Below are 22,293 nucleotides of genomic sequence, written 5' to 3'. Positions count from 1 at the left end.
ATATAGAGGTTTGTGTGAGAAGTATGTCTTTGTTTTGCAGTCTAAGTGTAATGTAAAAGTTGTGAATTGGATGGTGAATTCACTTCTTTCTAAAGTTCAAAGTAAATAGTACTTGTATTTAAAATGAATACTTCAAAGTTGAAATGATACATTTTCCAAATGGCTGGCCTTCATTTTTTTTTTTTTATAGAGCTTTCAGAATTCCTGTGTTAAATCCACAGCAAAGTATGTACAAAAAACTAGAAACTACACTGATGCAGTCTACAAGTGTCATGTGGCAGGATAGTGAGATCAGAATGGTATTATATATTTTGAAAAGTGAGAGCCTTTTTTTCTGAAAAGGATGCAAGTTTTGGAAGAGTTCATGAAATTTACAGTTCTTTTATATACTCCTAATGACTTCAGTAGCTATCATAACATTTTTTAAAAGTTGCTAGTGTTCATTATTTGAAGATAAACAGAATTGATCTTTTTGTACTCTGTTGTATTCACTTCACTGGAAGAAGCAAAAATCTGTAAACCAGGTACTACACGGAAAAGATCCTTCTTGTCAACCAAAGGCATAGCCTTAGTAAAATCCAGAAAAAAATTTATCTGCTACCTTTCCTTCGTCCTGTGAGTGTGTGATCTTGTCATAAAACAATATCAAATTAGTGAGACAGAAATTTTTGTGTGAATCTTTGTTGATAAGACCTGATGACTGTGTTATTTTTGAATGCCTTTCAGTGACACCCAGGATAATCTTCTCAATAATCTTTTTCAATTACTGAAGTTAAACTAATGGGTTTGTGATTACCAGGGTCTTCTCTTTTACCCTTCTTGTAAACTGGAACAATGCTGGCTAGTTTCCAGTCAGAAAAGACCTCTCCAGATTCCGAGATCTTTTGTAGATAGTTGAGAAGATTCCTGAGTTCATTACAGTTTTAATAGCAACAAATAGAAAGTCACTGCTCCCCCAACTTACAGAACCGGGCAACAAAAAACCTGTCATTATTAAAGACCAGGGCAATCAAAACATTAAGTGCCTCTGCCTTTTCATTATCTCTATTCATAAAGTGACTAGCTTTACCCAGTAACATTCTAGTATTTTCCTTAGACTTTCTCTTGCTATTAGCATACTCTTAAAAGGACTGTTTTTGTTATCTGAAATGTTATTGGCCAATTTTAACTCTAGTTGAACCTTTCACATTTTCTTCCTGCGTATGCAAACTTCAGCTTTGTAATTTTCCTGTGTAGCCTGACCTAGCTTAAAGATCTGAATCCAAGTTAGTCAGACACTTGTGCCTTCAATCGCATTTTCAAAATCAGTAGTCAGTGAGCTACTACTGAAGCAAGAGAACAATATAAAAAAAGATGATAACAACTAAATTGAAATCATTAAAGAAATGATCCTTTTTTAACAAGTTATCCAACGCTTTATATCCTAATGGTCTCTGAGGGGTATAATGGTGTAATTATAGTTGAAGTTCAGAAAGTTAACTTAAAATTTTAACTTTAACAGCTTTCTAAATTTTTCACATTCTGAATTTTTTTGGCACAGAAAAGTACTGCTGGCTTTTTTGGATGAACACAATAATATCTGGGAAAGATCACTTGAACTCCTCCCCGATCTTAGGTTTAAAAATGATAAATAGCTTGAATAAACTCAATGCAGATGATGATAATCATTATTTTTAAATAATTTCATGTGTCTTTCCCACTTTGTGTATTGTATATTCTAAGACAGAACTGAATCTGTGTATGGTAGAATATCGGACAGTTGAAATTTTTACTTGTATGAATTTTTTTTATAGATTCTGTGAAATAAATTGGTTGAGGCCATCTTAATGTTTTGTCCAGCTCCAGAATAATAATAAGAAGCATCTCAAAATTCATTGAGCTTTGGAGTTATTTGAGTTATTTCTCAGATATTTAATCTATTCACTTTCTTTTATAGGTATCTCGAAGTGGAATGGGAAGCTAAAAGAAAAACGCATCGGGAATTTAGTAAATCAACGATGGTTGACTTTTATCCAAGAGTGCCTAAACAAGATAACAGTAGTGACTGTGGGGTGTATTTGCTACAATATGTGGAAAGCTTCTTCCAGGTAATAAAAGAATCTACTTTTCCTTTCCCCCAAAATCACCTCAAACCATTAACTGCTATTTCTGAGAGAAATACTCAGACAGAAAACTTGTGCTGCTTAGCATCTAACGTTGTCTAAGGTATTTGAGAAAGAGAGCATAAAAGCTGTTCTTTGTCTTGTGGCAGGAGGTCTTTGTATCTGAAACACAGACGTTTTTCTCCTCTGGGTTTCTTAGGCAGGCATTTCTAACCTTGTGGTTTAGTATTGCATTTACATTGACACATTCAAGGTCTGCAGCTGTATGGAGATTTATATATATATATTATGGATATATACTGTTTAGTTTATGCATTTCTGACCTACAGATGGTACAAAGACATGTTTTCTGTGTAGGTTCTCATGTTGCCTTTCAAGCTTTGTTCAGCTTTTCCTTTGGCCTTTGAATAGCATTGTCTGTGCAGGCAGCAGCTTCTGCAAAGAGATGGAAGTAGGATCCTTAAGAGACAATAAACAAAGCTAGGGGAAATTCTCTTACTTGTACTGAACATGTCATCTTCTTGATCCTTCCTCATACTAAATGTCATCTTCTTGATCCTTCCTCATGACCTACACTAGCAGCTCTGTGCCTTTCTTAAGCTGCAGGCCTCAGAGCTGAACACAGTGCTTCAGGTAGGATCTCATGAGCACTGAGTAGTGGGAGAGAATCAGCTCCTTTGATCTGCTAGCTACCCTTCTTTTGATTTAATCCATGGTAAAAAACAGAGCTGCAAGTGTCTGTTCTCAGTTCATGTCAAGCTTTTTGTCCCACAGTGCTCCCAAGTCCAGCAAAAGGCTCTGATCAACTAGCCTGCGATTGTGTGCAAGACCTTGCACCTAGCCTTGTTCAGTGGCAGTTAGTTTGCGTGGAGCCTACTAATCCCTCTGGAATCCCTCTGGATGGCATCCCATCCCTCCAACATGTCCATGGCACCTCTAAGCTTGGTGTCATCTGCAAAATTGCTGAGGGTGCACTAAATCCCCCTGTCCATATCACTGACAAAGATGTTAAATAGTACCAGTCCCAGTACCAATTCCTGAAGAACACCTCTTATCACTTATCTCCATTTGGACAGTGGAGCTGTTGACCGCAACTCTGTATGCAGCTCTCTAGCCAATTCTTTATTCACCAAGTGGTCTATCTATCAGATCCATGTCCCAGCAATTTAGAGTCAAAAATGTAGTGTGGGCTGTCTGCCCTATTTAGCCTTGCTTAAGTAGAGAGTTTGGTCTAGGTGACCTTCAGAATTCCCTTCCAGCCTCATCCATTCAGTGATTTTGTAATAGGGAGGTAGAAGAAGAATTTATTTGTTTTAATATTTGTACCAGTATTTTGAACTCCTCATTCTCTAACAATACAGAAGCGAGGTCAGGGTGAGGTCGTTTGTTGTTCTGAGCATACCAGGACTCATAGGCCATTCTCACCTTGCTTTTTGAATTTAACATGTGACTTTTCAAAGGAAGGGGAAGGTGAAAAGTAGGCATGGCAAAAGAATGATGGTAGGAGGAAGAAAAAAAAACTTGAGTTTTTTGTTTTGAGGCAGTTGAGATGTAGTGTTGTAATCTTATTGCCAGAACTAGCAATATCTCAGCCATTTGAATTTGCTTTCCTGTTTTGGTCCAAATTCTCCCCTCTCTATGTCCTGCTAGAATTGCTGGCAATACTCTTGCTTCTTTGTTGTCTTCTGTCAGACAGGTCAGGTCATGACAATAAAAATGTGCCTGAGACTTGCTTGCTTCCATGTGGTGTGATTGTACATGTGTGTTTTTTGACTGAAGTGCACTTGCCTCCTGTTAAGTATCAAGAGCATGTCAAACCGTATGAGAGTATGTAGAATCAACATTGAATATTAGCTTATATTAAAGTATCTTTAAGAGGAAGTGATGATAATCTGTTTTTTGTTTACCATGAGTAGCTCGCGTTATGTATGACTATAATTATAACAGAGGAACTGGAATTTAACTTAGATCTTGGCCATTGTATCTCGTGGTAACTTATTTATGCATGCTAGGTCTCAGCAGTATGGAAGGCGCTGGAATTCTGTTTGCAGGTTGTAATGGGAAATTCCTGCTGTAAATATTGTTTTTATTTCTTTCTCTTTTTACCAGAATCCCATAATTGACTTTGAACAGCCACTGCATCTGGAGAAGTGGTTTCCTCATCAGCTGATCAGAAGCAAAAGAGAAGAAATCCAAGACCTGATCTTGCAATTGCACTTTCAACAGCTCAGAGGCAGCAGAAGCTAATAAATCCCATCAGCCAGAACTGGCAAAGATGCTGTTGTATAAAGTACCTGGAACTCTGCTTAGCAGCATTTTGGCTCTGTCTGCCTTGTGTGGAAGAAAAAAGTGGTTTTTTTGTTTGTTTGTTCATTATGTATTTATGTAAATAATTATTTTACTTCGGATTTAGTGATGATAAAATGCCATGGGAAGGGGAGGAGGGAAGGGGTGGCGAAAGAGAAGATTGTAGATAAGTGTAAATATGTAAGTTAAAGCTCATACATGTGACTTGCTAATTGATTTTTTTTTTAACTTGGAATATGAGAATGCGTACAGGTATATGCAACGAAGATGTGAAAATATTTTGGACTTTTGGAGCCTGTTCTTTACAGTTCTATATAAACCTTACAGAGTTGGATGGGCACTTAGGAATCAGGCCCGAAGATGGGTTTTTGACCTTATACTGTGTCTCTTTCTACTTTGCAGTTCATACGGATAGAATGAATACTATGTATTGTTTTAATTTAAGGACATAATATTGATTCTCTCTAGAGATGCTTTTTTTGTTCTGTTTCTGATAATATACAGAAATAGTTTGCATTTATCAGAATATTCTGCTGGGATTTGACACTTCTGGGTTTTAATCCTTTTTCCTTTCTAGCATTTCCATCATAAAGATTAATTGGCTTGAGAGTGAATCTTGAAATCTTTTAAAGTCAGAAGTGGGCTCTTCTGAGTGTCCTTTATGATAACTCTTTTCTTATCAGATTTTAGAAATCTTGCTCTCAAAGTACGTGGTGGTACAGTACATGTAGGCAATAGATTTTTACTCCTAATTGCCTCATTTGGGGGAGTTACTCCTGTGAGTCTTAAAGGCATCATTTGCATTAGAAAAGCAAGTAAGTTGTGGCTCAATAAGATAAAGATATTTGAGAAATAAGGATGTTTTCATTTAGAAGGGATGTGGCTATATGTAATATATCTTTAAGATGTGTTACTTATATATGAGACATCCGGGATTTATACTTTATTTGGGAAGATTCAGTAAATGCACCCAAATATTTGAGTGTTTGAACTCAGGACTTACTGTGATAAACTCTAGTGCAAGTTTATCATAGTCTGTATATATATTTATTTAGTTTTTCTCAGACAGTTGCCATGGAAAAACTAATAACATTTTGATGTGTGCACCCTTTTTCCCATAGTTATAACCTGATAGATGGTGGCTGTTCTGAGAGGATGCTTTCTCCTGTTACACACAGGAAGAAGAACCCAGAGGAACCACATTGCAGATAGCCAGCAAAGCTATTTGTATTATAAGCAAAGCTGCAAAACTAGAGGTCTCAAAAGAGGTAGGTTAGAAAGTTGAAGTAAAAACTGAGGGCAACCCTAAAGATGTGGACAAATTTGTAGTGTTGCAGAATTCTCAGGGCCCCTTTCCTCATGGCAACTCTGATAACCTGGCATTTGGAAAATCCCGCCATTCCTTCAGGTTCTGCGCAGTTGTTCAAAAGTGAGAAAGAACAGCGTTGTTTCTCAAACCAGGGAGGAATCTTTCTGAAGAGCAGAAACTTCTCTCTGTGAAACATTTTTTGCTAAGTGCAGTTACTTTTTGTGTAACTGTGGGCAGCCTCGTGCATTTATCTTGAGGTTTTTTGCTTTGTTTCTAGTTCAACTCAGTAGTTTGTCACTGTTCCCACCAATATCCGTCACTCTCATCCCACAAATTGGTGTGACTTTCATCTCACAAACCTCATCACCACCATTTCTCCCTCCCAGGGATGATCTTTGTATTTATTGTAAGAGATAAATGGTACAATGCAGAAATGTGTGCTTTTTCTCTACACCTTTTTTTAATGGATGAAATATTTTCAATTTTCCCATATTAAAAATACTTTGGACTTTTTCTTACAGTAAAATTGGTTTATATCACAACACAATATTTATTCTCTTTTAGATTAACTGGTTTATATGTAGATATTTAAAAGTAAAAAGAGATGTATAAACTTTTCTAAATTGGTTTTATAACAGTAAAGGATTGACTTTGTAGGTTAATGTTAGTGATGTGCAATGGGGATGCCAATACATTTGATAATAAAAACCTCCAGAAGTAACTAAACATAATTGTCACCATTCTTTTTGCTTTTGCCACAGAGAACCGGTGAGCTGAATATGAGATAATCCATCTTCTTGCATTGAAAATATGTCCTCAGTCTCTTTTTCTTAACCCATTTTTTGATCAAAGCAATTAATTATTCTTCAGCCCATGCAGCTGTATTATAGCTTCTTGTGGCAAGCAAGATTACCTTTTGACTCAGCAGCCTTAGAGTTTTATCTAGTTGGGCTGAACAGTGTTGACAACCTGAATGACCAGCCTGGGAAATACCTGGGTCATGCAGCTGCAATCCACCCTGTTCCACCCATATCCATATAACAGACATGTGGTAAATGCTAGGAAGTGTTTGTGGATTAAGTTATGCTCCTGATATGGTGGAGAGGTGTGTTGCTTCAAAGCAAACCATTCTTTATAAGACCCTTTAACCTGTGCTCTGCAATTTGGTATCAAGGCATTGCATTGTGCTTATGGCATGCTAAACATGAAAGAAAATGCAATGTTCCAGCTCTGTGGGACTTGAAAATGGCTTCCATAAGGAAATCTGAGTCATGGAGATTGGTGCAAAGTGCTGTCGACAAACAAGAGACAAGAGAAAAATAACTTGTAGGATTTAGATCTTCCAAGAAAAAAAATTAAAAACCATTCTAACAGGAACTGGAAACTCCATTCAAAGATGAAGTAAGAGCACCAGGTTCATCTTTTACTGTTGAACAAGATATACTCACCTGAGGAGCAGTTCAGAAAAGGAGGAATGCAAGTGATAGATTCACATTACACATTATAGGCAGAGCAAAAAATTAAGTGTCTGATTAATTTGATCAGTCTCACTTTTCTGGTGTTTCTGTTTCCAAGTACTTTACAATGGTACATGATGGAAGATGACAGGCTGTGCTGGGCTGATACATTGGAAGGCTAGGTAGCCTCAGGCCTTGCTTAATGCATAATAAAATGGAAAATAAGAAAACTATTCAGGAAAGCTTTTTATTGGGTTTCATATTGTCACGGGTTACTTAGATTTACCTATGCCCGTGACAGGGGAAGCCACCCCGTGGCCCCCCCCCCGGGGCCCGGAAAGGAGGGGGAAAAGGGGAATGGAATAAAAACAGTGGCAATCTAAGGAGGAAAAACTTATTTTACTAAATATGATATCGAAATACAAGATAACACAATATAATATAATTGAGGCTAACAAATCCAACAAACAGAGAGAGAGAGAGAGTCCCCGAAAACCGAGAGGCCTACTGTGAACTCTAGGTAACACAGCTGGAACGCTTCCCACTCTCCGAGAAGTTCGAGAGAAGAAGGAGGGCACTCCAGCCTGGGAACGAGATTATACAGCGTCCTGGTCCTGTGACTTATTGTTACCCCTGTTGTTCTCTGGGATATGTAGTCTTCTTCTGTGGACTGCACATTCAATAGAAGTATCCATACTTTACATGATGTTATGATGTGGAATACTGATAGCAAAATTACAAAATTACAAAACCATGACACATATCTTGATGCTCATGCATTCTCTTCGCACTGGTGACAGGACGAGGGGAAATGGCCTCAAGTTGCGCCAAGGTAAGTTTAGGTTGGATGTTAGGAAGCATTTCTTTACAGAAAGGGTTGTGAAGTACTGGAATAGGCTCCCCAGGGAGGTGGTTGAGTTCACTGTCCCTGGATGTGTTTAAGAGCTGTTTGGATGTGGTGCTCAGAGATGTGTTTTAGCAGAGGGTTGTTAGAGTTAGGGTACTGTGGTTAGGCTGAGGTTTGGTCTTGATTATCCTTGAGGTCTTTTCCAACCTGAGTAATGTTATGATTCTGAGAATCTTCTCTAAATGCTGTTGCATTCATGAGGTAAGAGAGCCTTTGCCTTTGTAGGTTTGTATTTTGTTTCTTGTCTCTATTTGTTTGCATTCTTGCAGGTTAATGGAAGGAAGGCATTCATAGCATTGGAAGCTCCTGTGTCTGCAGAGAATGAAAAAAGTCTGGTCTATGTTTATCAATCTTGCATTATAGCATAGGCACCCAAACTGGTCTCAGAAGTGGCTCTCTTTGCCTACAGGTGCTCAGTAGGACTTGGAAGCAGTTTAAAGTAGAATCTTAGAATCATAGAATAGCCTGGGTTGAAAAGGATCTCAAAGATGATGTAGTTTCAACCCCCCTGTTATGTGCAGGGTCACCAACCAGCAGACCAGGCTGCCCAGAGCCACATCCAGCCTGGCCTTGAATGCCTCCAGGGATGGGGCATCCACAGCCTCCTTGGGCACAAGCGCAGCATTTCTGTGTGCTTCAGCTCCCCAGGATTGTTCAAGATACAGCTTCAGAGTGCTGCACTGCACACTTGCTGCTGCCAGCTGTGTAGTTACCTTGACAGAGCCAGCTGAGGTGAGGAGCGCTGGTCTGAGAACTCCAAAATGCAGCCTGTCAGAACAGCTCAGCGGTTTAATTTAAAGTGCAGTTTAGCAGTTTTGTGGGGAAAAAAAAAAAAAAGGCTTTGTTGTTTTGAAAATATTGACTGGAGTCTGTTACACATTAGAAGACAGAGAAGGAATAAAGGGTGGTTTTCTTTAACTCCTGTGAGTGTCCTGTTCTTAATATCCAGGATGTGCAAAGCAGTGAGCAGCAAGTCCTGAGCAGTGCCACCCATTAGGCAGCCCTGACATGGTTTTTCTTGTGGTCTGACTGCTGCCTGCCATTGCAGGCTGGCTTCCATACATGTATCTTCACTGAGCTGACTCCTGGAGAGGAGGGGAGCTGAGAATGCTGCTGTTTTCCTGCACCCTCTGTCCTGTCTGCAGCTCTCCTTAACCCACCATTTCTCCAGGTATCAGCACAAATCTGTTCTTAACGCTCATCTCAGATTACGTCTGAGCAGAGGTGAAAGAATCGCCATTTGCCCTGGTTTTATCCTGGGATGTGAAGGGCAGCGGTGTAGCGGCAGATCTGCTTTAGCTCAGACTCAAGCAGCAGGACTGTGTTACCTCTGTCACCAAATGACAACTACGGAATGATTGTTTCAGTCTTGCCTCTGTGCTCATCAGTGCTACAAGCAAGTCAGTGCATTCTTAGGTACATATATGAGTACAGACAGAAGGCAAAGCTCGTGGAGACCTTCCACTGGAGAGTAGTGTGCTCACACTGGTACTCTGTGGTCAGTGTGACTTTTAGAAACAGACAGAAATTGAAGGGCCTTTGAAAATACGTGGTTAATTAAGTGTGAAAGGTGCTGTCCTTGTTTGGACTGTCTGTTAATGGTATGACAAGCTGCAGTAAAGAGCTTAGCTGGCCAGATTAAAATTAAAAAATTGTCTCAGTCCATCTGGCAGCTCCGAGGCGTTTACTTCATCACCTTCCCTTGTTTCTTCACTGGGGTGGAATTCTTGCTTTGAAAAGATCATTTCCAGGATGTCTTGTTTGACTTTTTTAACCTAGTGTTTTATTTCCAAAGATAACTTGATGTGACGTCAAGACGTTTTCAAGAAGGGCGATGCTCTTGCTTGGCTTAAGGATACATTAAAGGCAACGACTCTCTTGCTGAAAAGGATTTTCTTTTTTTCTTGCCTATTGGTTTTTGGACACAAATAAATATGTTTGCCTTCCTTTGGAAAGCCTCTCTCTGCCTCTTGGTTTTGGGAATGCTTACAGGAGATCTTCAAGCAGTTGCAGGTAATGAAGACATCTTTCTTCTTTATATTCTTGTTTTCGGGGTTTTGCCTACAGTAGTGTGTAGGAAAAAAATGCCTCTTTGCCTTAATTAAAATGAAGGAGGCCAACACAAACATTTGGTCAAATCTGTGTTGTGATATCAGTGTTATAAATACAGAGTGATTTACGAGAAAGATTTGCTGTTGTTTTAAGAGCAGAATGTAGGCATGGGATGCAAGCGTTTCCAGCTTTGAAAGACATCAAATACTGATCAGCAAGCTTTTCCACTTGGTGGTTTTTGTTTTTTGTTTGTTTTTTTTTTCCTCTAGTAAGTTTGTATTAGATGACAAAATATATGTCTTCTGTATGGTCAATGAAAATGTGTCTGTTTGGGTAAAGATTGGTGTTTTGCCTTAGTGACCTTATTTGTTCCTTTCTCCCTCCAGTATATCATCTACTGTTGGCCTTCTGCTCTACAGCTATTATTAGCGTACCATCAGAATAGCCACGATCTTTATCCTTCAGTCATCAAAGTCAGAAATGCTATTGACTTTGAAGCTGCAGAATAAATTTACAATCTGTGGGGTAAAAAAAAAGAAAGAGCCATAAAACAATTACTGTTCCTTCTGTAATTAACAAAAAGCAATTACTGTTCCTTCTGTAATTAATTACTCATTTTGATTCTTCTTCATTTGTTTTCTGGGGAAATAGTGAAGGAAAAAAGTGGAATTAACTGATTTCAGATGAGCTGCCTGTGGAGGTTAGAGAATGACAGTCATACTAAAACCAAATAGATGCATTCTCCTCTTAGCTGTAAGTTGTTTGTTTCTTTGTTTTTCCAGAGGGATGTGGTACAACTCAGAGGAAATTAACAACAACAACAACAAAAAAAAGCAATAAGCTAAAGCTGAGACATCCTTTTTTTTTTTTTTTTTCTCTCTTTTTTTCCCCTCCTCCTGTCAGGGTGGGACCTGGTCTTTTAGTTCTAGAAAGGAAAGTTGCTAGTTGCCCATTCAGACAGCTTTCTTAAAGCATGGGACATAAATGTGGATAGAATGTATGGAATATAGGCACTTTAACTAATTACACTTTCTGTTCCTGGCCCAGAAAACTTCAAGCACATGATTATTGACGTGTATGGTCCCACTGACTTAAGCCAAATCCCAGAAGAGAAATCAAATACACAACATTAGCATTCACAGGGTCAGAGGTTTAATTTGATAACATGCTGTAAAAGAGGTTGAGTTTGTTTGTAATAGGACCATTACACAGAAAGGTTTAAGCTCGTTAACATAAAAAAAACCCACAACAGTTTGGTCCTCCACAGACCAGAGCAATGGCACTGAGATACATGTGACTGCATCTCTACTTCATCTGAGAACTTTATACGTGGTTTCAATTTTACAGCAGAAGAAAAACAGGCTACGGATGCTTCACCAACCCCTCAGCTCAGTGTCTGGCAGTTTGCAAGCCCCTCTCTGCCTCCTGAACTGAAAAAGCTTCATGGCATTGTGGAGGCTGAGCAATTCAACAGGCATTTGCTGCGTCGAAGGAAGCGCTCCATTCTGTTTCCCAGTGGAGTTAAGGTCTGCCCTGATGAATCTGTTGAACAGGCTATTGCCAACCATCTGAAGTACTTCAGGCTCAGAGGTAAGTGGGCACCAAGATCATAATCTCATGAGTAATTGATAACATTTATTTGTAAGTAAAAAATAATAGATGAAACTTTTAAATGTAATAGTACCATGCAACAGGAAATACACTGCTTCACAAGAAACTTAATTTCTTAGTGACAATCCTATGAGAGCTGTTCTGAGATTCTACTTTGATTTTATGTTCTTGAAATGCTGGTAGAATACAAAGAAGATGAGTAATGGCAGAAACATTGGACATCCGTGTGGCTTTTGGCTGTAGTTGTTTTTTTTCTCACCTAAAACAATCTCTTGCATGTGAGGCTGTGGTATAACAGCAATGAGGCCTTTGTATGAAGATGAAGAAGTTGGTGTAAATTAGCTTGCTCTGAAAATCTGAAATATACTCTGTAACAGCTTTGTCCATGCCTTGAAATATTACAGCAGTATGGTGTATTTTCACACTTGTATCTGACAGCATTGGAACGCATTGCTTTCTTCATTTATCATAGAATCATAGAAATGTTAAGGTTGGAAAAGATCACCAGGATTATCTAGTCCAACCATCAGCCCATTACTACCATAGGCCCGATAACCACATCCCTCCATGTCACATCTACATGGATGTTGAGCGCCTCCAGGAATGGTGACTCCACCACCTCCCTGGGCAGCCTGTTTACTGACATCCAACCTGTATTTCTGTACAGTTGCATTCAAACCCTTTATTGGGTGTTAGCATGTTCACCCAGAATCCATCAATGGAACAGGGAGAAGCTGCTCTCACTTAAGGAAGAAGGAAATGTCTTCAGAGACATATGCTCTTGCACTTCTAATTAACATTTATTAAGGAGTAACAAATGTAGCTTATTCAGAATTGAGAAGTCTTTTTCCAAGGCCTGTCGAGAATGAGAGGTTTGGCTTCACATAGTCTGAATCACGCATTTTGTATTTCTTCTCCCTTCAGAAAAAACAGTTACAGTCTGGAGCAGCTGAAAGTCTGTGTAAAAGTAAATACTACTAATGTATTTGGAGCACAAAAGAGAACTATGTGAGATCAGAGCTTCATCAAAATTGTTGACTTGTGCCAGCTTGAGAGAGGTGTTGACATTGATCACATAGTCTGACAGCTTTTGTGAGCTTCTTGTTTATGTCTGCTCAGTAGCACTCAGCTGGTATTTGTTTTGCTCCAAATTAATCCATATTATTCACTTTAACTGCAGCCATCCCTCAATTACACATGATACAGGAGCACAGGCAAACACCGAGTAAGCAAAAGTCTGAGTGAGAGTAAAGAAGAGACATCTGTAAGTTGTTTTGTAAAAGCTTATTTAGAACTTGATGATCTTAGCCTGAACCAAAGGCCCAATGAGTCCCTCTGCTTTCCTGTTCCACAGTCCCCTATGGCTTCTTGACCAGAGGTGCCATGGCCACCCTTAGCATCTTAGACTTTTGAAAAGGATCTCTGTAAGAAATAAGGATAACTTCAATTAGCTGCAAGTTAAGCATGGTCTGGTTTGAGCAACCTGTCATATTCATTCTGTTAGTGGCAATGCACTGCATCAAAACTATTTGGTGAGGTCTGGTTAATTACTTTCTGAGTAAATGCACCTGAAGCCACACTTTGAGTGCTGTGTTCAGTTTTGGGCATCTTGCTACAAGGAAGATATCGGGGCCCTGGAATGTGTTCAGAGAAGGGCAGTGAAGATGGTGAAGGGTCTGGAACACAAGTCTTATGAGGAGTGGCTGAGGGAGCTGGGATCGTTTGGTCTGGAGAAGAGGAGAACCAGGAGAGATCTCACTGCCCTCTAAAATTTTCTGAGAGGAGGATGAGTGAGGTAGGAGTCAGCCTTTTCTCCTTGGTAACAGAGACAGAATGGGAGGGAACTGCCTTGAGTTGTGCCAGTGGAGGTTTAGATTGGTTATTAGGAAACATTTCTTCTCAGGGTGGTGAAGCACTAGCGCAGGCTGCCCAGGGAGGTGGTGGATTCACCATCCCTGGAGGTGTTTCAAGAGCTGTGTAGTTGTGGCACTTAGGGACACAGTTGGTTACTGTTTTGATGTAAGAGCTTGTTAGAAAAAAAGATGCTTGCATGTTCTGGCTATGTGAGGTATATTTGCTCTATTTGTTATCTACCTAGGAAGGAAATGTGGGGATTTAATTACCTAGCTGTAGGTCCTCTTGCTTTACTTACTTTTGCTAGCTTGCTAAAGCTTTTACTAGTGTTAGGGACAGATGATCTAATTAATGATGTGGTTATTCACTACTAATTGTTACTGCTACTGCAGTAGTTAGAAACACCAGCCAAGAACAGAGCTGTTTGTGCCCGTTTCTCTATACCTACAGTCTAGAAGGCAGTTTTCTCATGCAATGATTTACTCCTACAGTCATTCGCACTGCAGAACAAACCAACATTTACGCTAGCGGTAGATACTATTTTTGGTCTGTTTTGAGCTGAGTCCAGGGTTATGGTTGTCTCTGCAGTCTCCAGTGTGATAAATAAATACTCTACACCTCCTGAAGCTGTGCATGGAAGTCACTGCTGTTGACCGCCCTTGTATTTCATTTCTTAGAGAATGTAGAGATGAAAATCAATCAGAGATGCATGTGGTTTGGGTACTACAGACCTGTGGTTTGGGTCTTTAATACATATCCTTTTAATAGGAGCAGTGATGCTGCTGGGAGGTCCGCGTAAATCTGATGGTGGTTCATAGCTGGATTGCTGTGATGAGCACAACATGTATCCAACAGACTGGAGGTTTCACAAAAGAGATTCAGTAGGAAATGAACTGTGGATTTCAGATAGCAAGTACGCCGAGTACAGTAATGTTGGAGTAATGTTTTTTACTCTTCACAAGCAGGCTATGGGCCAAGTCCCTGTTAACAGAAAATGATAATATTTGAAAAACAGTCATACCCACTTAGGCCAAAAGTCTGTCTTTTCCACTCTGGGCCATGAGACTGACCAGTCACTTTATGCTGACTGCCCATTTCCTTTGGTGTAAACTGTTAGTTGGCAGCTGAGAATGTAATAGACTTAAATGGCGGACTTGCCAGTGGAACAGAAACAAAGTAAGGGTCGCAAGGTTGATGGTATGTCCTGTTATCCCGGCACTGTACCTACCAACTGGGTAAAACAAAGGATGCTGGGTTTTGGCACTGTGGCTCAGGATTAGTACTGCTACTGTCCTTGGGATGGCTGAGATGTAGTTATTCCTGTGTCTATCATTCCTAATTTGCATTTGTGATTTTTCCTACTTTGATCCATGGCCTTCAGCAGTTCAGTGCATTGAGTTTCATGCAAGTAGATCAGATGGTGTCTCTGCCAGAACTGTTTTTGTCAGCCAGAGCTTCAGGTGAAGCTGAACATCTAAAGATAGCATTTAAAGATCCTGACCAGAGAATGAAGTAAACAGTGTTCTGGTGTGTCACAGCTAATGAGAGCCAAGAACATTTCAGTACTTTGGAAAGAATAAAATGAATTTCTCACAAATGAAGTTCTATTCATGATTATAATCAAGATTTGGTGATCTCAGGCAAAGGACTGAATTTATGACAGTAAAGATAGAATCCAAATTTTCTCCTCATTTCCTGAGTTGATTCAGATCTATTTACCGAAGCAGCAGAAATAATGATGTGATGCTCTGCACATGGATACAGCTAAGATTGGAGGTTCAATTTGATGTTGAAACGCTATGTGACATAAATTACGCAAATCTTGCTGAATAGTGATGAAAGCAAGAGGTCAAAATTCATGAAAGCTACCTGGCTGAAGCAGCATGCATTAAATCAAAGTACCTGTCCAAGTGGGCCTTTTCTCCTTGTTTTCCCCCCTTCCTTTTCACTCACCACACATAGCTCATACTCAGCCAATACATTTCTGAAGTTTATTTGTAAAAACTTCATTTCTGCCTCCCTCCACATTTGAATTATTAGATGCCAGCGTACACTCTCAAAATCTCAAGTGTTATCTTGAAAGACACACCTTTGTAGTTATTGAAATGTTGCCAGTGAGAATAGTTCTTGCTAGAGTTCAGTGTGTCAGCATTCATGGCAAACATCCTTAGTGTGGATTAGCTAACCGACTTTCAGCTATTTTAATTAAAAACCCTGGACTGCTACATGTGTTATTTAAAGGTTGTTGTGTTATAGCCTATAGACAACGGCATTTCAGCAACAGCTGAAGTGATTGCACTGCATGTGACTTTATTAGATTGTTTAGCAAGTTCTAATGAAATCTTTGCTGGAAAGATCTCCCCGTCAATCTCCTTCCTGCAATAGTCCTGATAAAAACCCACTGCCATTAAGTCTTCCAATTGTGGAGAAACTGCAAGGGAAGAGAAGGAATTGGCCTCAGGTTGCCTCAAAATAGAATATTCTGCCTGACTTGGTGCTCCTAGCCGCTGTACATGATTCAACGCTTAAGAAGCACTAATGGGATTTAACTGAGATTAAACTCCAGCGCTCTCCACTTACACAAATGGCCAGAAAGCCACCCTACCCCCCACTGGGTGCTGTCATGTGTTGCCTCTCCTATTAACCTCAGAAATCCCTGGGCACAGACTGAGATGTAATAGGCTAATTGTTTCTCATTTGAGAGATAAATGCATCCTGAATTGTAAAGCTAGAGCCAGAGAGGTGCTGTATGCTGCCCAGGTGCACGCGAGGTAGCCATATGGGAGAGTGTCAGACAGAGAGGTCGTCTCATCGTAGATCTTAGCTGGAGATTTTGAGAAGAACAATAAAGTCTTAAGAAAGTAAACTTCAATCACACCTTTTTTTTTTTTTTTCTCCACCCCCTTGCATATGTTTGTAGAACTGAAAAAAGCTTATGCCTACCTATTTGTTTTTTTGTTGTTGTTGAAACACAATTTGTTTTTGAGTTTTTCAAGATATTGTTTGTACGTGTTGAGTGTAAACACTAGATTTGGAGCAGATAAGCTCCAAGGGCTGGGCTTTTTGGCTTCTAGAGGAGAGATACTGAGATTCAGTGCCCTTGATATGTGTCCAGCTTTCTGAGAGGGCCGCTGGAACCTATTGTGGCCCTTAAAAATCAAAACTGTGCCTATAATACATTGCTCAAGTGGAAGTTTGCACAAGTGCATGGGCCAAATGTGCTGTTGCTCCAGTTTCCGGCCTTGGAAGGAAAATCTTTCACCTTGAAGATGAATATATTCCAGGGGTGAGTTAAGTGACTAAATTTCTGGGGACTTGTGTTATGCACATGCAGAATGTACACTGGGGAAAAAAAGAAATTGAAGATCAAGCCATCTGGTTTTCATTCTTTGTTTGAATTCTGATTCATCATGTCAGTCACACATCATCTATGTACTTGCTCACTCTTCTGAGGACAGCTGGAATGATCACATCTCTATAGTAGGGAGCTGTTATCTCATAAACGTACTTTTTTTTTTTATTATTATTATTATTTTTTTTTAGCAGATGAATTCTTCAGATGCAAATTGCAAAGCTGCTGAGCACTTAACACTAAAATGCAAGTTATTTATTACCAAGGCCATGGGATGAAGGAAGTTATTTCCTAGAGGAGCTTACCTTACCTTCCCACCCACGTGTAACTCCAAGGCTCTTAGCTCGTTGCCTTAAAAGATTGATCTCGATTTTATGATGGTTTTAATCAGTATTGTTTACCAGGGATTAGAGGCCGGATTGCAAATCCTGCCTTGTCCAGGGCCTGATGCTGCTAATGCTGTCCCATATACTCTGTGACTGTGGCTTCTCCTGCAGCAGGCCAGTGAAAGTACTGAGTGAGATGTAGTTGTAGGGATGGGCTCTCCTGTGCCCCGAGGGCTGCCCTGAAGTGACAGCACCACTGGGTCTGCTCAGAAGTTCCCTCGTAGTCCTGGCAGTGTTGTCTGGTTGGCTGCTTTGTTTTTAGGGTTCTGCAGCTAGTCTTCAAAACCCATCTCTGAGAAGATCGTAATGTAAGGCCTAAACACAAAAGTTCTTTTAATTAGCAGTTGGCAAGTCAGAAAGCATACAGGTAAACATGTGTTTTGACTAGATGCTTATTTTGTTTTCTGTTTTGGCTCAAAGAAGTTGGTATTTTACAGAATCACAGAGCTGTAGAGGTTAGAAGGGACTTCTGGAGAGTACTGAGTCCAACCCCCTTCCATAGCTGGTTCCCTACAGTTAGTTGCAGTAGGTTTATGAGATTTCAAATAATAGTTAAATGTTGCTTAATTTATGGTCATAATATGTAGATAGTACAAATGGCATGGGTAACACTGTGTTGCAGGAAGGTCATAAAGGAAAAACGGTGAATTATTTCTATGCAGTAAAATACAGCAGTTTCCTGAAGCTTCTACTCAAGTCAAATTAAACTTTATTTACTTATGACCTCAGGTTTTGCCTACATAATCTCAGCATACTTTTAACCGACTTATGAAAAACAAGGTTCTTCTTTCATGGGAGTTCTCAAAAATTTGTTGATAAGAACTTTGAACAACCTCCCTGGCCTGCAGGTAGTTGAACGCCTGCCACAGTGATGGGCTCCACCTTTAAACTGAAAGAAGGATATAAACACTTCTTATGGAACTGAATGCAACATGAGGGAGGTGTCTCTTCACTTCCTTGGGTGGTCACGTCAATAATGCCGTGGTAAGAACTCACTCTTACATCCTTCAAGGAATAGTTGGGAGATAGAATCATATTTGTTCTGTTCTTTATATAATATGAGTCATGTTGAAGAAACTGTGCCATTCTTTATCAGTGGCAACTTCCACTTAACTACTTAAACGTTGAAAAGGTATGTGAAAAAGAAAGACTAAAACAAAATCGGTTCTTTTTATAGTCAGGCTGTGGGTTTTCTCTTGAGCACCATTTAGATAAACATTCCTGGGAACGGTTCTTAGGTTGAGCCCCATGGAGTCTGGATTCATTGTCCTGCCAAGCAATCCCCTGCTTCCCAAATGGTCCAGTGGAATAAATGGGATGATGACAAGATGAGCTGTGTGTCAGAAAGGCTGGAACATGACATAGTATCAGTTTGTACCATTCTGTTTCATGTGTTACTGCTTTCACAGTGGAAATGGGAAGACAAGACAGAGGCTGTAGAGTACTCCTTAACCACATTCCCCTTTCATCCTTCTCTTGTAAATACAACCCTGTTCTGATAGCTTAGGTCTGATTAATGGGCTTGAAGCCCACAGATGGCACCAAAGCCTTTGGGTCTAGAATTCAATGGAGTGTCTAATTCCAAATGAAAGGGCACACAATAAAACTTTAATCTACTGGGAGCTGATTGGGGCAACTGTTCATACAGCAGCAGCTTGTATTCAGACAAGGCACACTCATCACATTCATTAATGAAAAGAAAAAAGAGATTAAACTACTTAATCTCAAGAGCAGTAAGGAAAACTGCCTACGATTATTACTGCTACTTACTACTTGCAGCTGTAAAGCCAGTCCTTTGCCTGCTGCCATTTGAAAATTAGGGTTAGACAGTGCCACAGCAGTGTGTTTGCGAGCTCTAGCCATAGTTTCATCTCTCACTGACAGTGTGCTGAAGGCTTGTCTAGCTACAGGGGATGATTACATTTCAGGGCTGTTGTTGTACACTATTGCACCTGGAGTACAAGGTCCATTAGTCAGAATGCAGGACATAAATTCCACCCAGAGAAGTCAGAGAAAGTGGTATCGCCTGGTATAGGCTTCTGGGTTTGAAACTAGATGTAGGTCTTTACTTGAACACACAACTCTTAGGAGTGGGATGGTAGAGGGGATACTACAGATGTCCTTCTGCTTCAGGAAGCTTATTAATACTCCAGCAGGATCCAGAAATCCTTGAGAAGGATTATGGGTTCATTGCCTGAGGTCTGTGCAGACTCTTATGGAAATGCAGCCTTTGCTTCTTCAGTTGCTGAGGCAGCCAGCATAACCTGAAGTGGGATGTGAGGGGACCAATTACTGTGCTTTACAGATAAAGATGTACAGATTACACCTGGAAGCTGGAGGGATGCTAGAGTAGTAATGTATTACAGAAAGTTAAATATGTAGAGTCTAAAGACCACATTCCTCACCATTCATACCTGTCAAGTGAGCAAGGCACCCCCATGTAGAAAAGCTGGCAGGAATGTGGTGCAGAAATCAGAAATACCTGTATATCTGTTGACAGTTCTACAGAGAGAATTGATCTCAGCTGCTATAATAAACTGAAATTGGAAGTGGAGAAAAGAGCTTTTTTTTTCCTGATGCCATCCAGCACCAAAATCAGCTGACCTTTTAGGTGTGACTGGGGACAGTTTCTTCAAGTTATTAATTATAAAGCTGTTGCATTTAAGAGAAATGCCCACCCCTTGGCTAGAAGAAGCAAAGTTTCAGTGTGGTTTAGGTGTTAAATTTAATCCATTTTGGAATTCACATTCACATGCATGTTTCAGAGTGTTACAGAGTACTGAGAGAAGAAGCAGTATTTTAAAAGATACCATTTTTGGTAGCCTAGATTGCAATTTAAAGCTTATTGGAAAAAATGAGTCTCTAAAGATAGATTCGCAGTCAGTCTCCTGTAGGGTTTTGCTTATGATGTCAAGACTTTCTCTGAATGCAGAGTGCACCTCTGCCAAACTATGCGTATATATTTAACTAGTGAAATCAGATTAAAGCTGAGAAGCAGGTTTGTTTGTGTGGTGCTACCCCAGGCTGGCACCTGCTGCAGCTGATTTTTAGAGCTGTTCTTCTTTTACTGTTGTTATCTTCCAGAATGCATGGAAAATCCTATATATCTTCATCTCCTCCACTTATTCTGGGTCACGGAGAGATTCTTGATTGAGCAAGTGGTGTGACCAACTGCTCTGACTGGCAAAGAGCACATTCAGGAGAGGGAGACTGAATCAGCTGGCACAAGATTATTCAACATTTAATTTGCAGGCTGTCTATTCAGTCACAGATCTTTCTCAGTGCATATATAGAGGAAAGTTAAGGACTGACTTCTTGCTCGACACGTTACATTGTTATGTTGTCATCATCCTGCCTTATTTTTCAGTGATTAATGCAATTATAATTTCTGAAATTTGTTTTAAATTATTTGTAATGTTGAATCCAAGGGACCTGTTACTGACTGAGCTTCTAAAGCTTTGTTCAGTGGAGCTACCAGTTTTTGGTCAAAGGCTATTCTTGTTGGTTGTCAGAAGATCAGTGATCTCACTTGGTCTCTACTTTTTCTTTAATAAAGTAATTACTTCAATAAAAATTCAGGATGTGAAGTAGTATGAGTAAGATCTACCAGATCTTCATTGTTGGTGCATTTTATGTCTTACACATTTACACATAGTGTGTATCATAGAATTGTTAGGGTTGGAGAAGACCACAAGGTCATTTAGTCCCACTGTCAGCCCCTCCCCACCATGTGCACTAACCAGATCTTTCAGTGCCACATCTACATGGCTGTTGAACACTTCTGGGGACAGTGACACACCACCACCTTCCTGGGCAGTATCTTCTAATGCCTCACCACCCTTGCTGAGAATAAATTATAAATGGATTAGCTCACAGATCTTTTCCAAAGAAGAGGATGTGATGTTTGGATGCTGATGAGAGAAAGATTTGGGCTGTGCTCTCTTTGGTGGGGCTCAGAACAAGAAGTTAACCTGAGCCCCTCACCCCCTGCACAACTTGAGACCATTCCCTCTCATTCCTACTGCTGATCACCATAATCAATATATTAATGTATTTAAAAGCATACAGCATTTGAGCAATATTGTGTTGACTACCTTTGCCACAGAAGGAAGCACTTCTGTTGTACTAACAGCAGACCTCTCTTATGCCTTCAGTGTGCCAGGAAACTGTCTGGGAGGTCTTCAAGACATTCTGGGATAGACTGCCAGAGCGTGAAGAGTATCACACCTGGATGAGCCTGTGTGAGGAAGGAACGATGAGCATCTTTGAAATGGGCATGAACTTCAGTCAATCTGAGGAGCACCGAAGTCTGATTGTGAAGGTGAGTGCAGCACCACGTCAGTGTTTTCTCCGAAGCAGGGGTATAATGTTCCATCACAAAAACCTGCTCGGCATATGGCAGGAGGTAATATGTGGGGGGCAGTTAAATTTTCTAGGTATCAATACTCCCAGCTTTTGGATCTATCATTCAGAGATCAGGCTGTCTTAAAGTGTATATTGGTTTATAGATTTTTCTTTAAAAATGATAATTTCTCCTGTTTTTGCAAACTAGATGAAACATAAGAGAAACCTTAAAAGTCTGATCAGAATCAGTAATGTTATGCTAGTATGGATGTGCTGTTGTTTTTCCTTTCTGGTGGACTCCTGTGCTAGGAATGTGCACTGAGGATATGAGTGTGGAAATCACTGTGGTTAATGGGGAGAGAATTTTTCTGATCCTGCACGCTACTCTTCACTGGTGGCTACTAGCCAAAGTTTGCCTCTGTGATGTTTTGTGGTACTGTTGTCCTTAGAAGACTTCGCAAAAAAGATGTGGACGCTTAAAAAGAACAGTGTGATATGTGAACAACTGGTTGACATGTCAGGCTCAAAGGATCAAATTAAACGGGGTTACATCAAACTGGTGGCCATTTACTAAGTGCAGTTCCCCAGGGCTCAGTTTTGAAGAGTACTGGC

At 40.0% G+C, this 22,293-nt stretch overlaps 2 protein-coding genes across 40 annotated transcripts in view; both read left to right on the top strand.

Moving 5' to 3' along the window:
* Positions 1-6,444, top strand: part of SENP7 (SUMO specific peptidase 7) — a 34,979-nt gene extending 28,535 nt beyond the window's left edge. For all 38 annotated transcript variants that reach the window (XM_085545871.1, XM_015877143.3, XM_085545825.1 and 35 more), the window contains 2 exons: positions 1,937-2,087; positions 4,212-6,444. In XM_085545871.1, the coding sequence (XP_085401997.1) occupies positions 1,937-2,087; positions 4,212-4,349 (289 nt within the window). In that variant the 3' untranslated portion in view covers positions 4,350-6,444. The remainder of the gene's footprint in view (positions 1-1,936; positions 2,088-4,211) is intronic.
* A 3,433-nt stretch (positions 6,445-9,877) lies between these two features.
* The window catches only part of IMPG2 (interphotoreceptor matrix proteoglycan 2), a 48,772-nt gene continuing 36,356 nt past the window's right edge, over positions 9,878-22,293 (top strand). For both annotated transcript variants that reach the window (XM_085545683.1, XM_015877056.3), the window contains exons 1-3: positions 9,878-10,095; positions 11,482-11,724; positions 21,492-21,658. In XM_085545683.1, coding sequence (XP_085401809.1) covers positions 10,017-10,095; positions 11,482-11,724; positions 21,492-21,658 — 489 coding nt within the window. In that variant the 5' untranslated portion in view covers positions 9,878-10,016. The remainder of the gene's footprint in view (positions 10,096-11,481; positions 11,725-21,491; positions 21,659-22,293) is intronic.

The sequence above is a fragment of the Coturnix japonica genome, chromosome 1, assembly GCF_054131305.1.
Source record: "Coturnix japonica strain WE chromosome 1, WE-NBRP24, whole genome shotgun sequence".
NCBI classification, from domain to species: domain Eukaryota; kingdom Metazoa; phylum Chordata; class Aves; order Galliformes; family Phasianidae; genus Coturnix; species Coturnix japonica.
The sequence above is the reverse complement of the archived record's forward strand: the minus strand, read 5'-3'. Positions and strand labels throughout refer to the sequence as shown.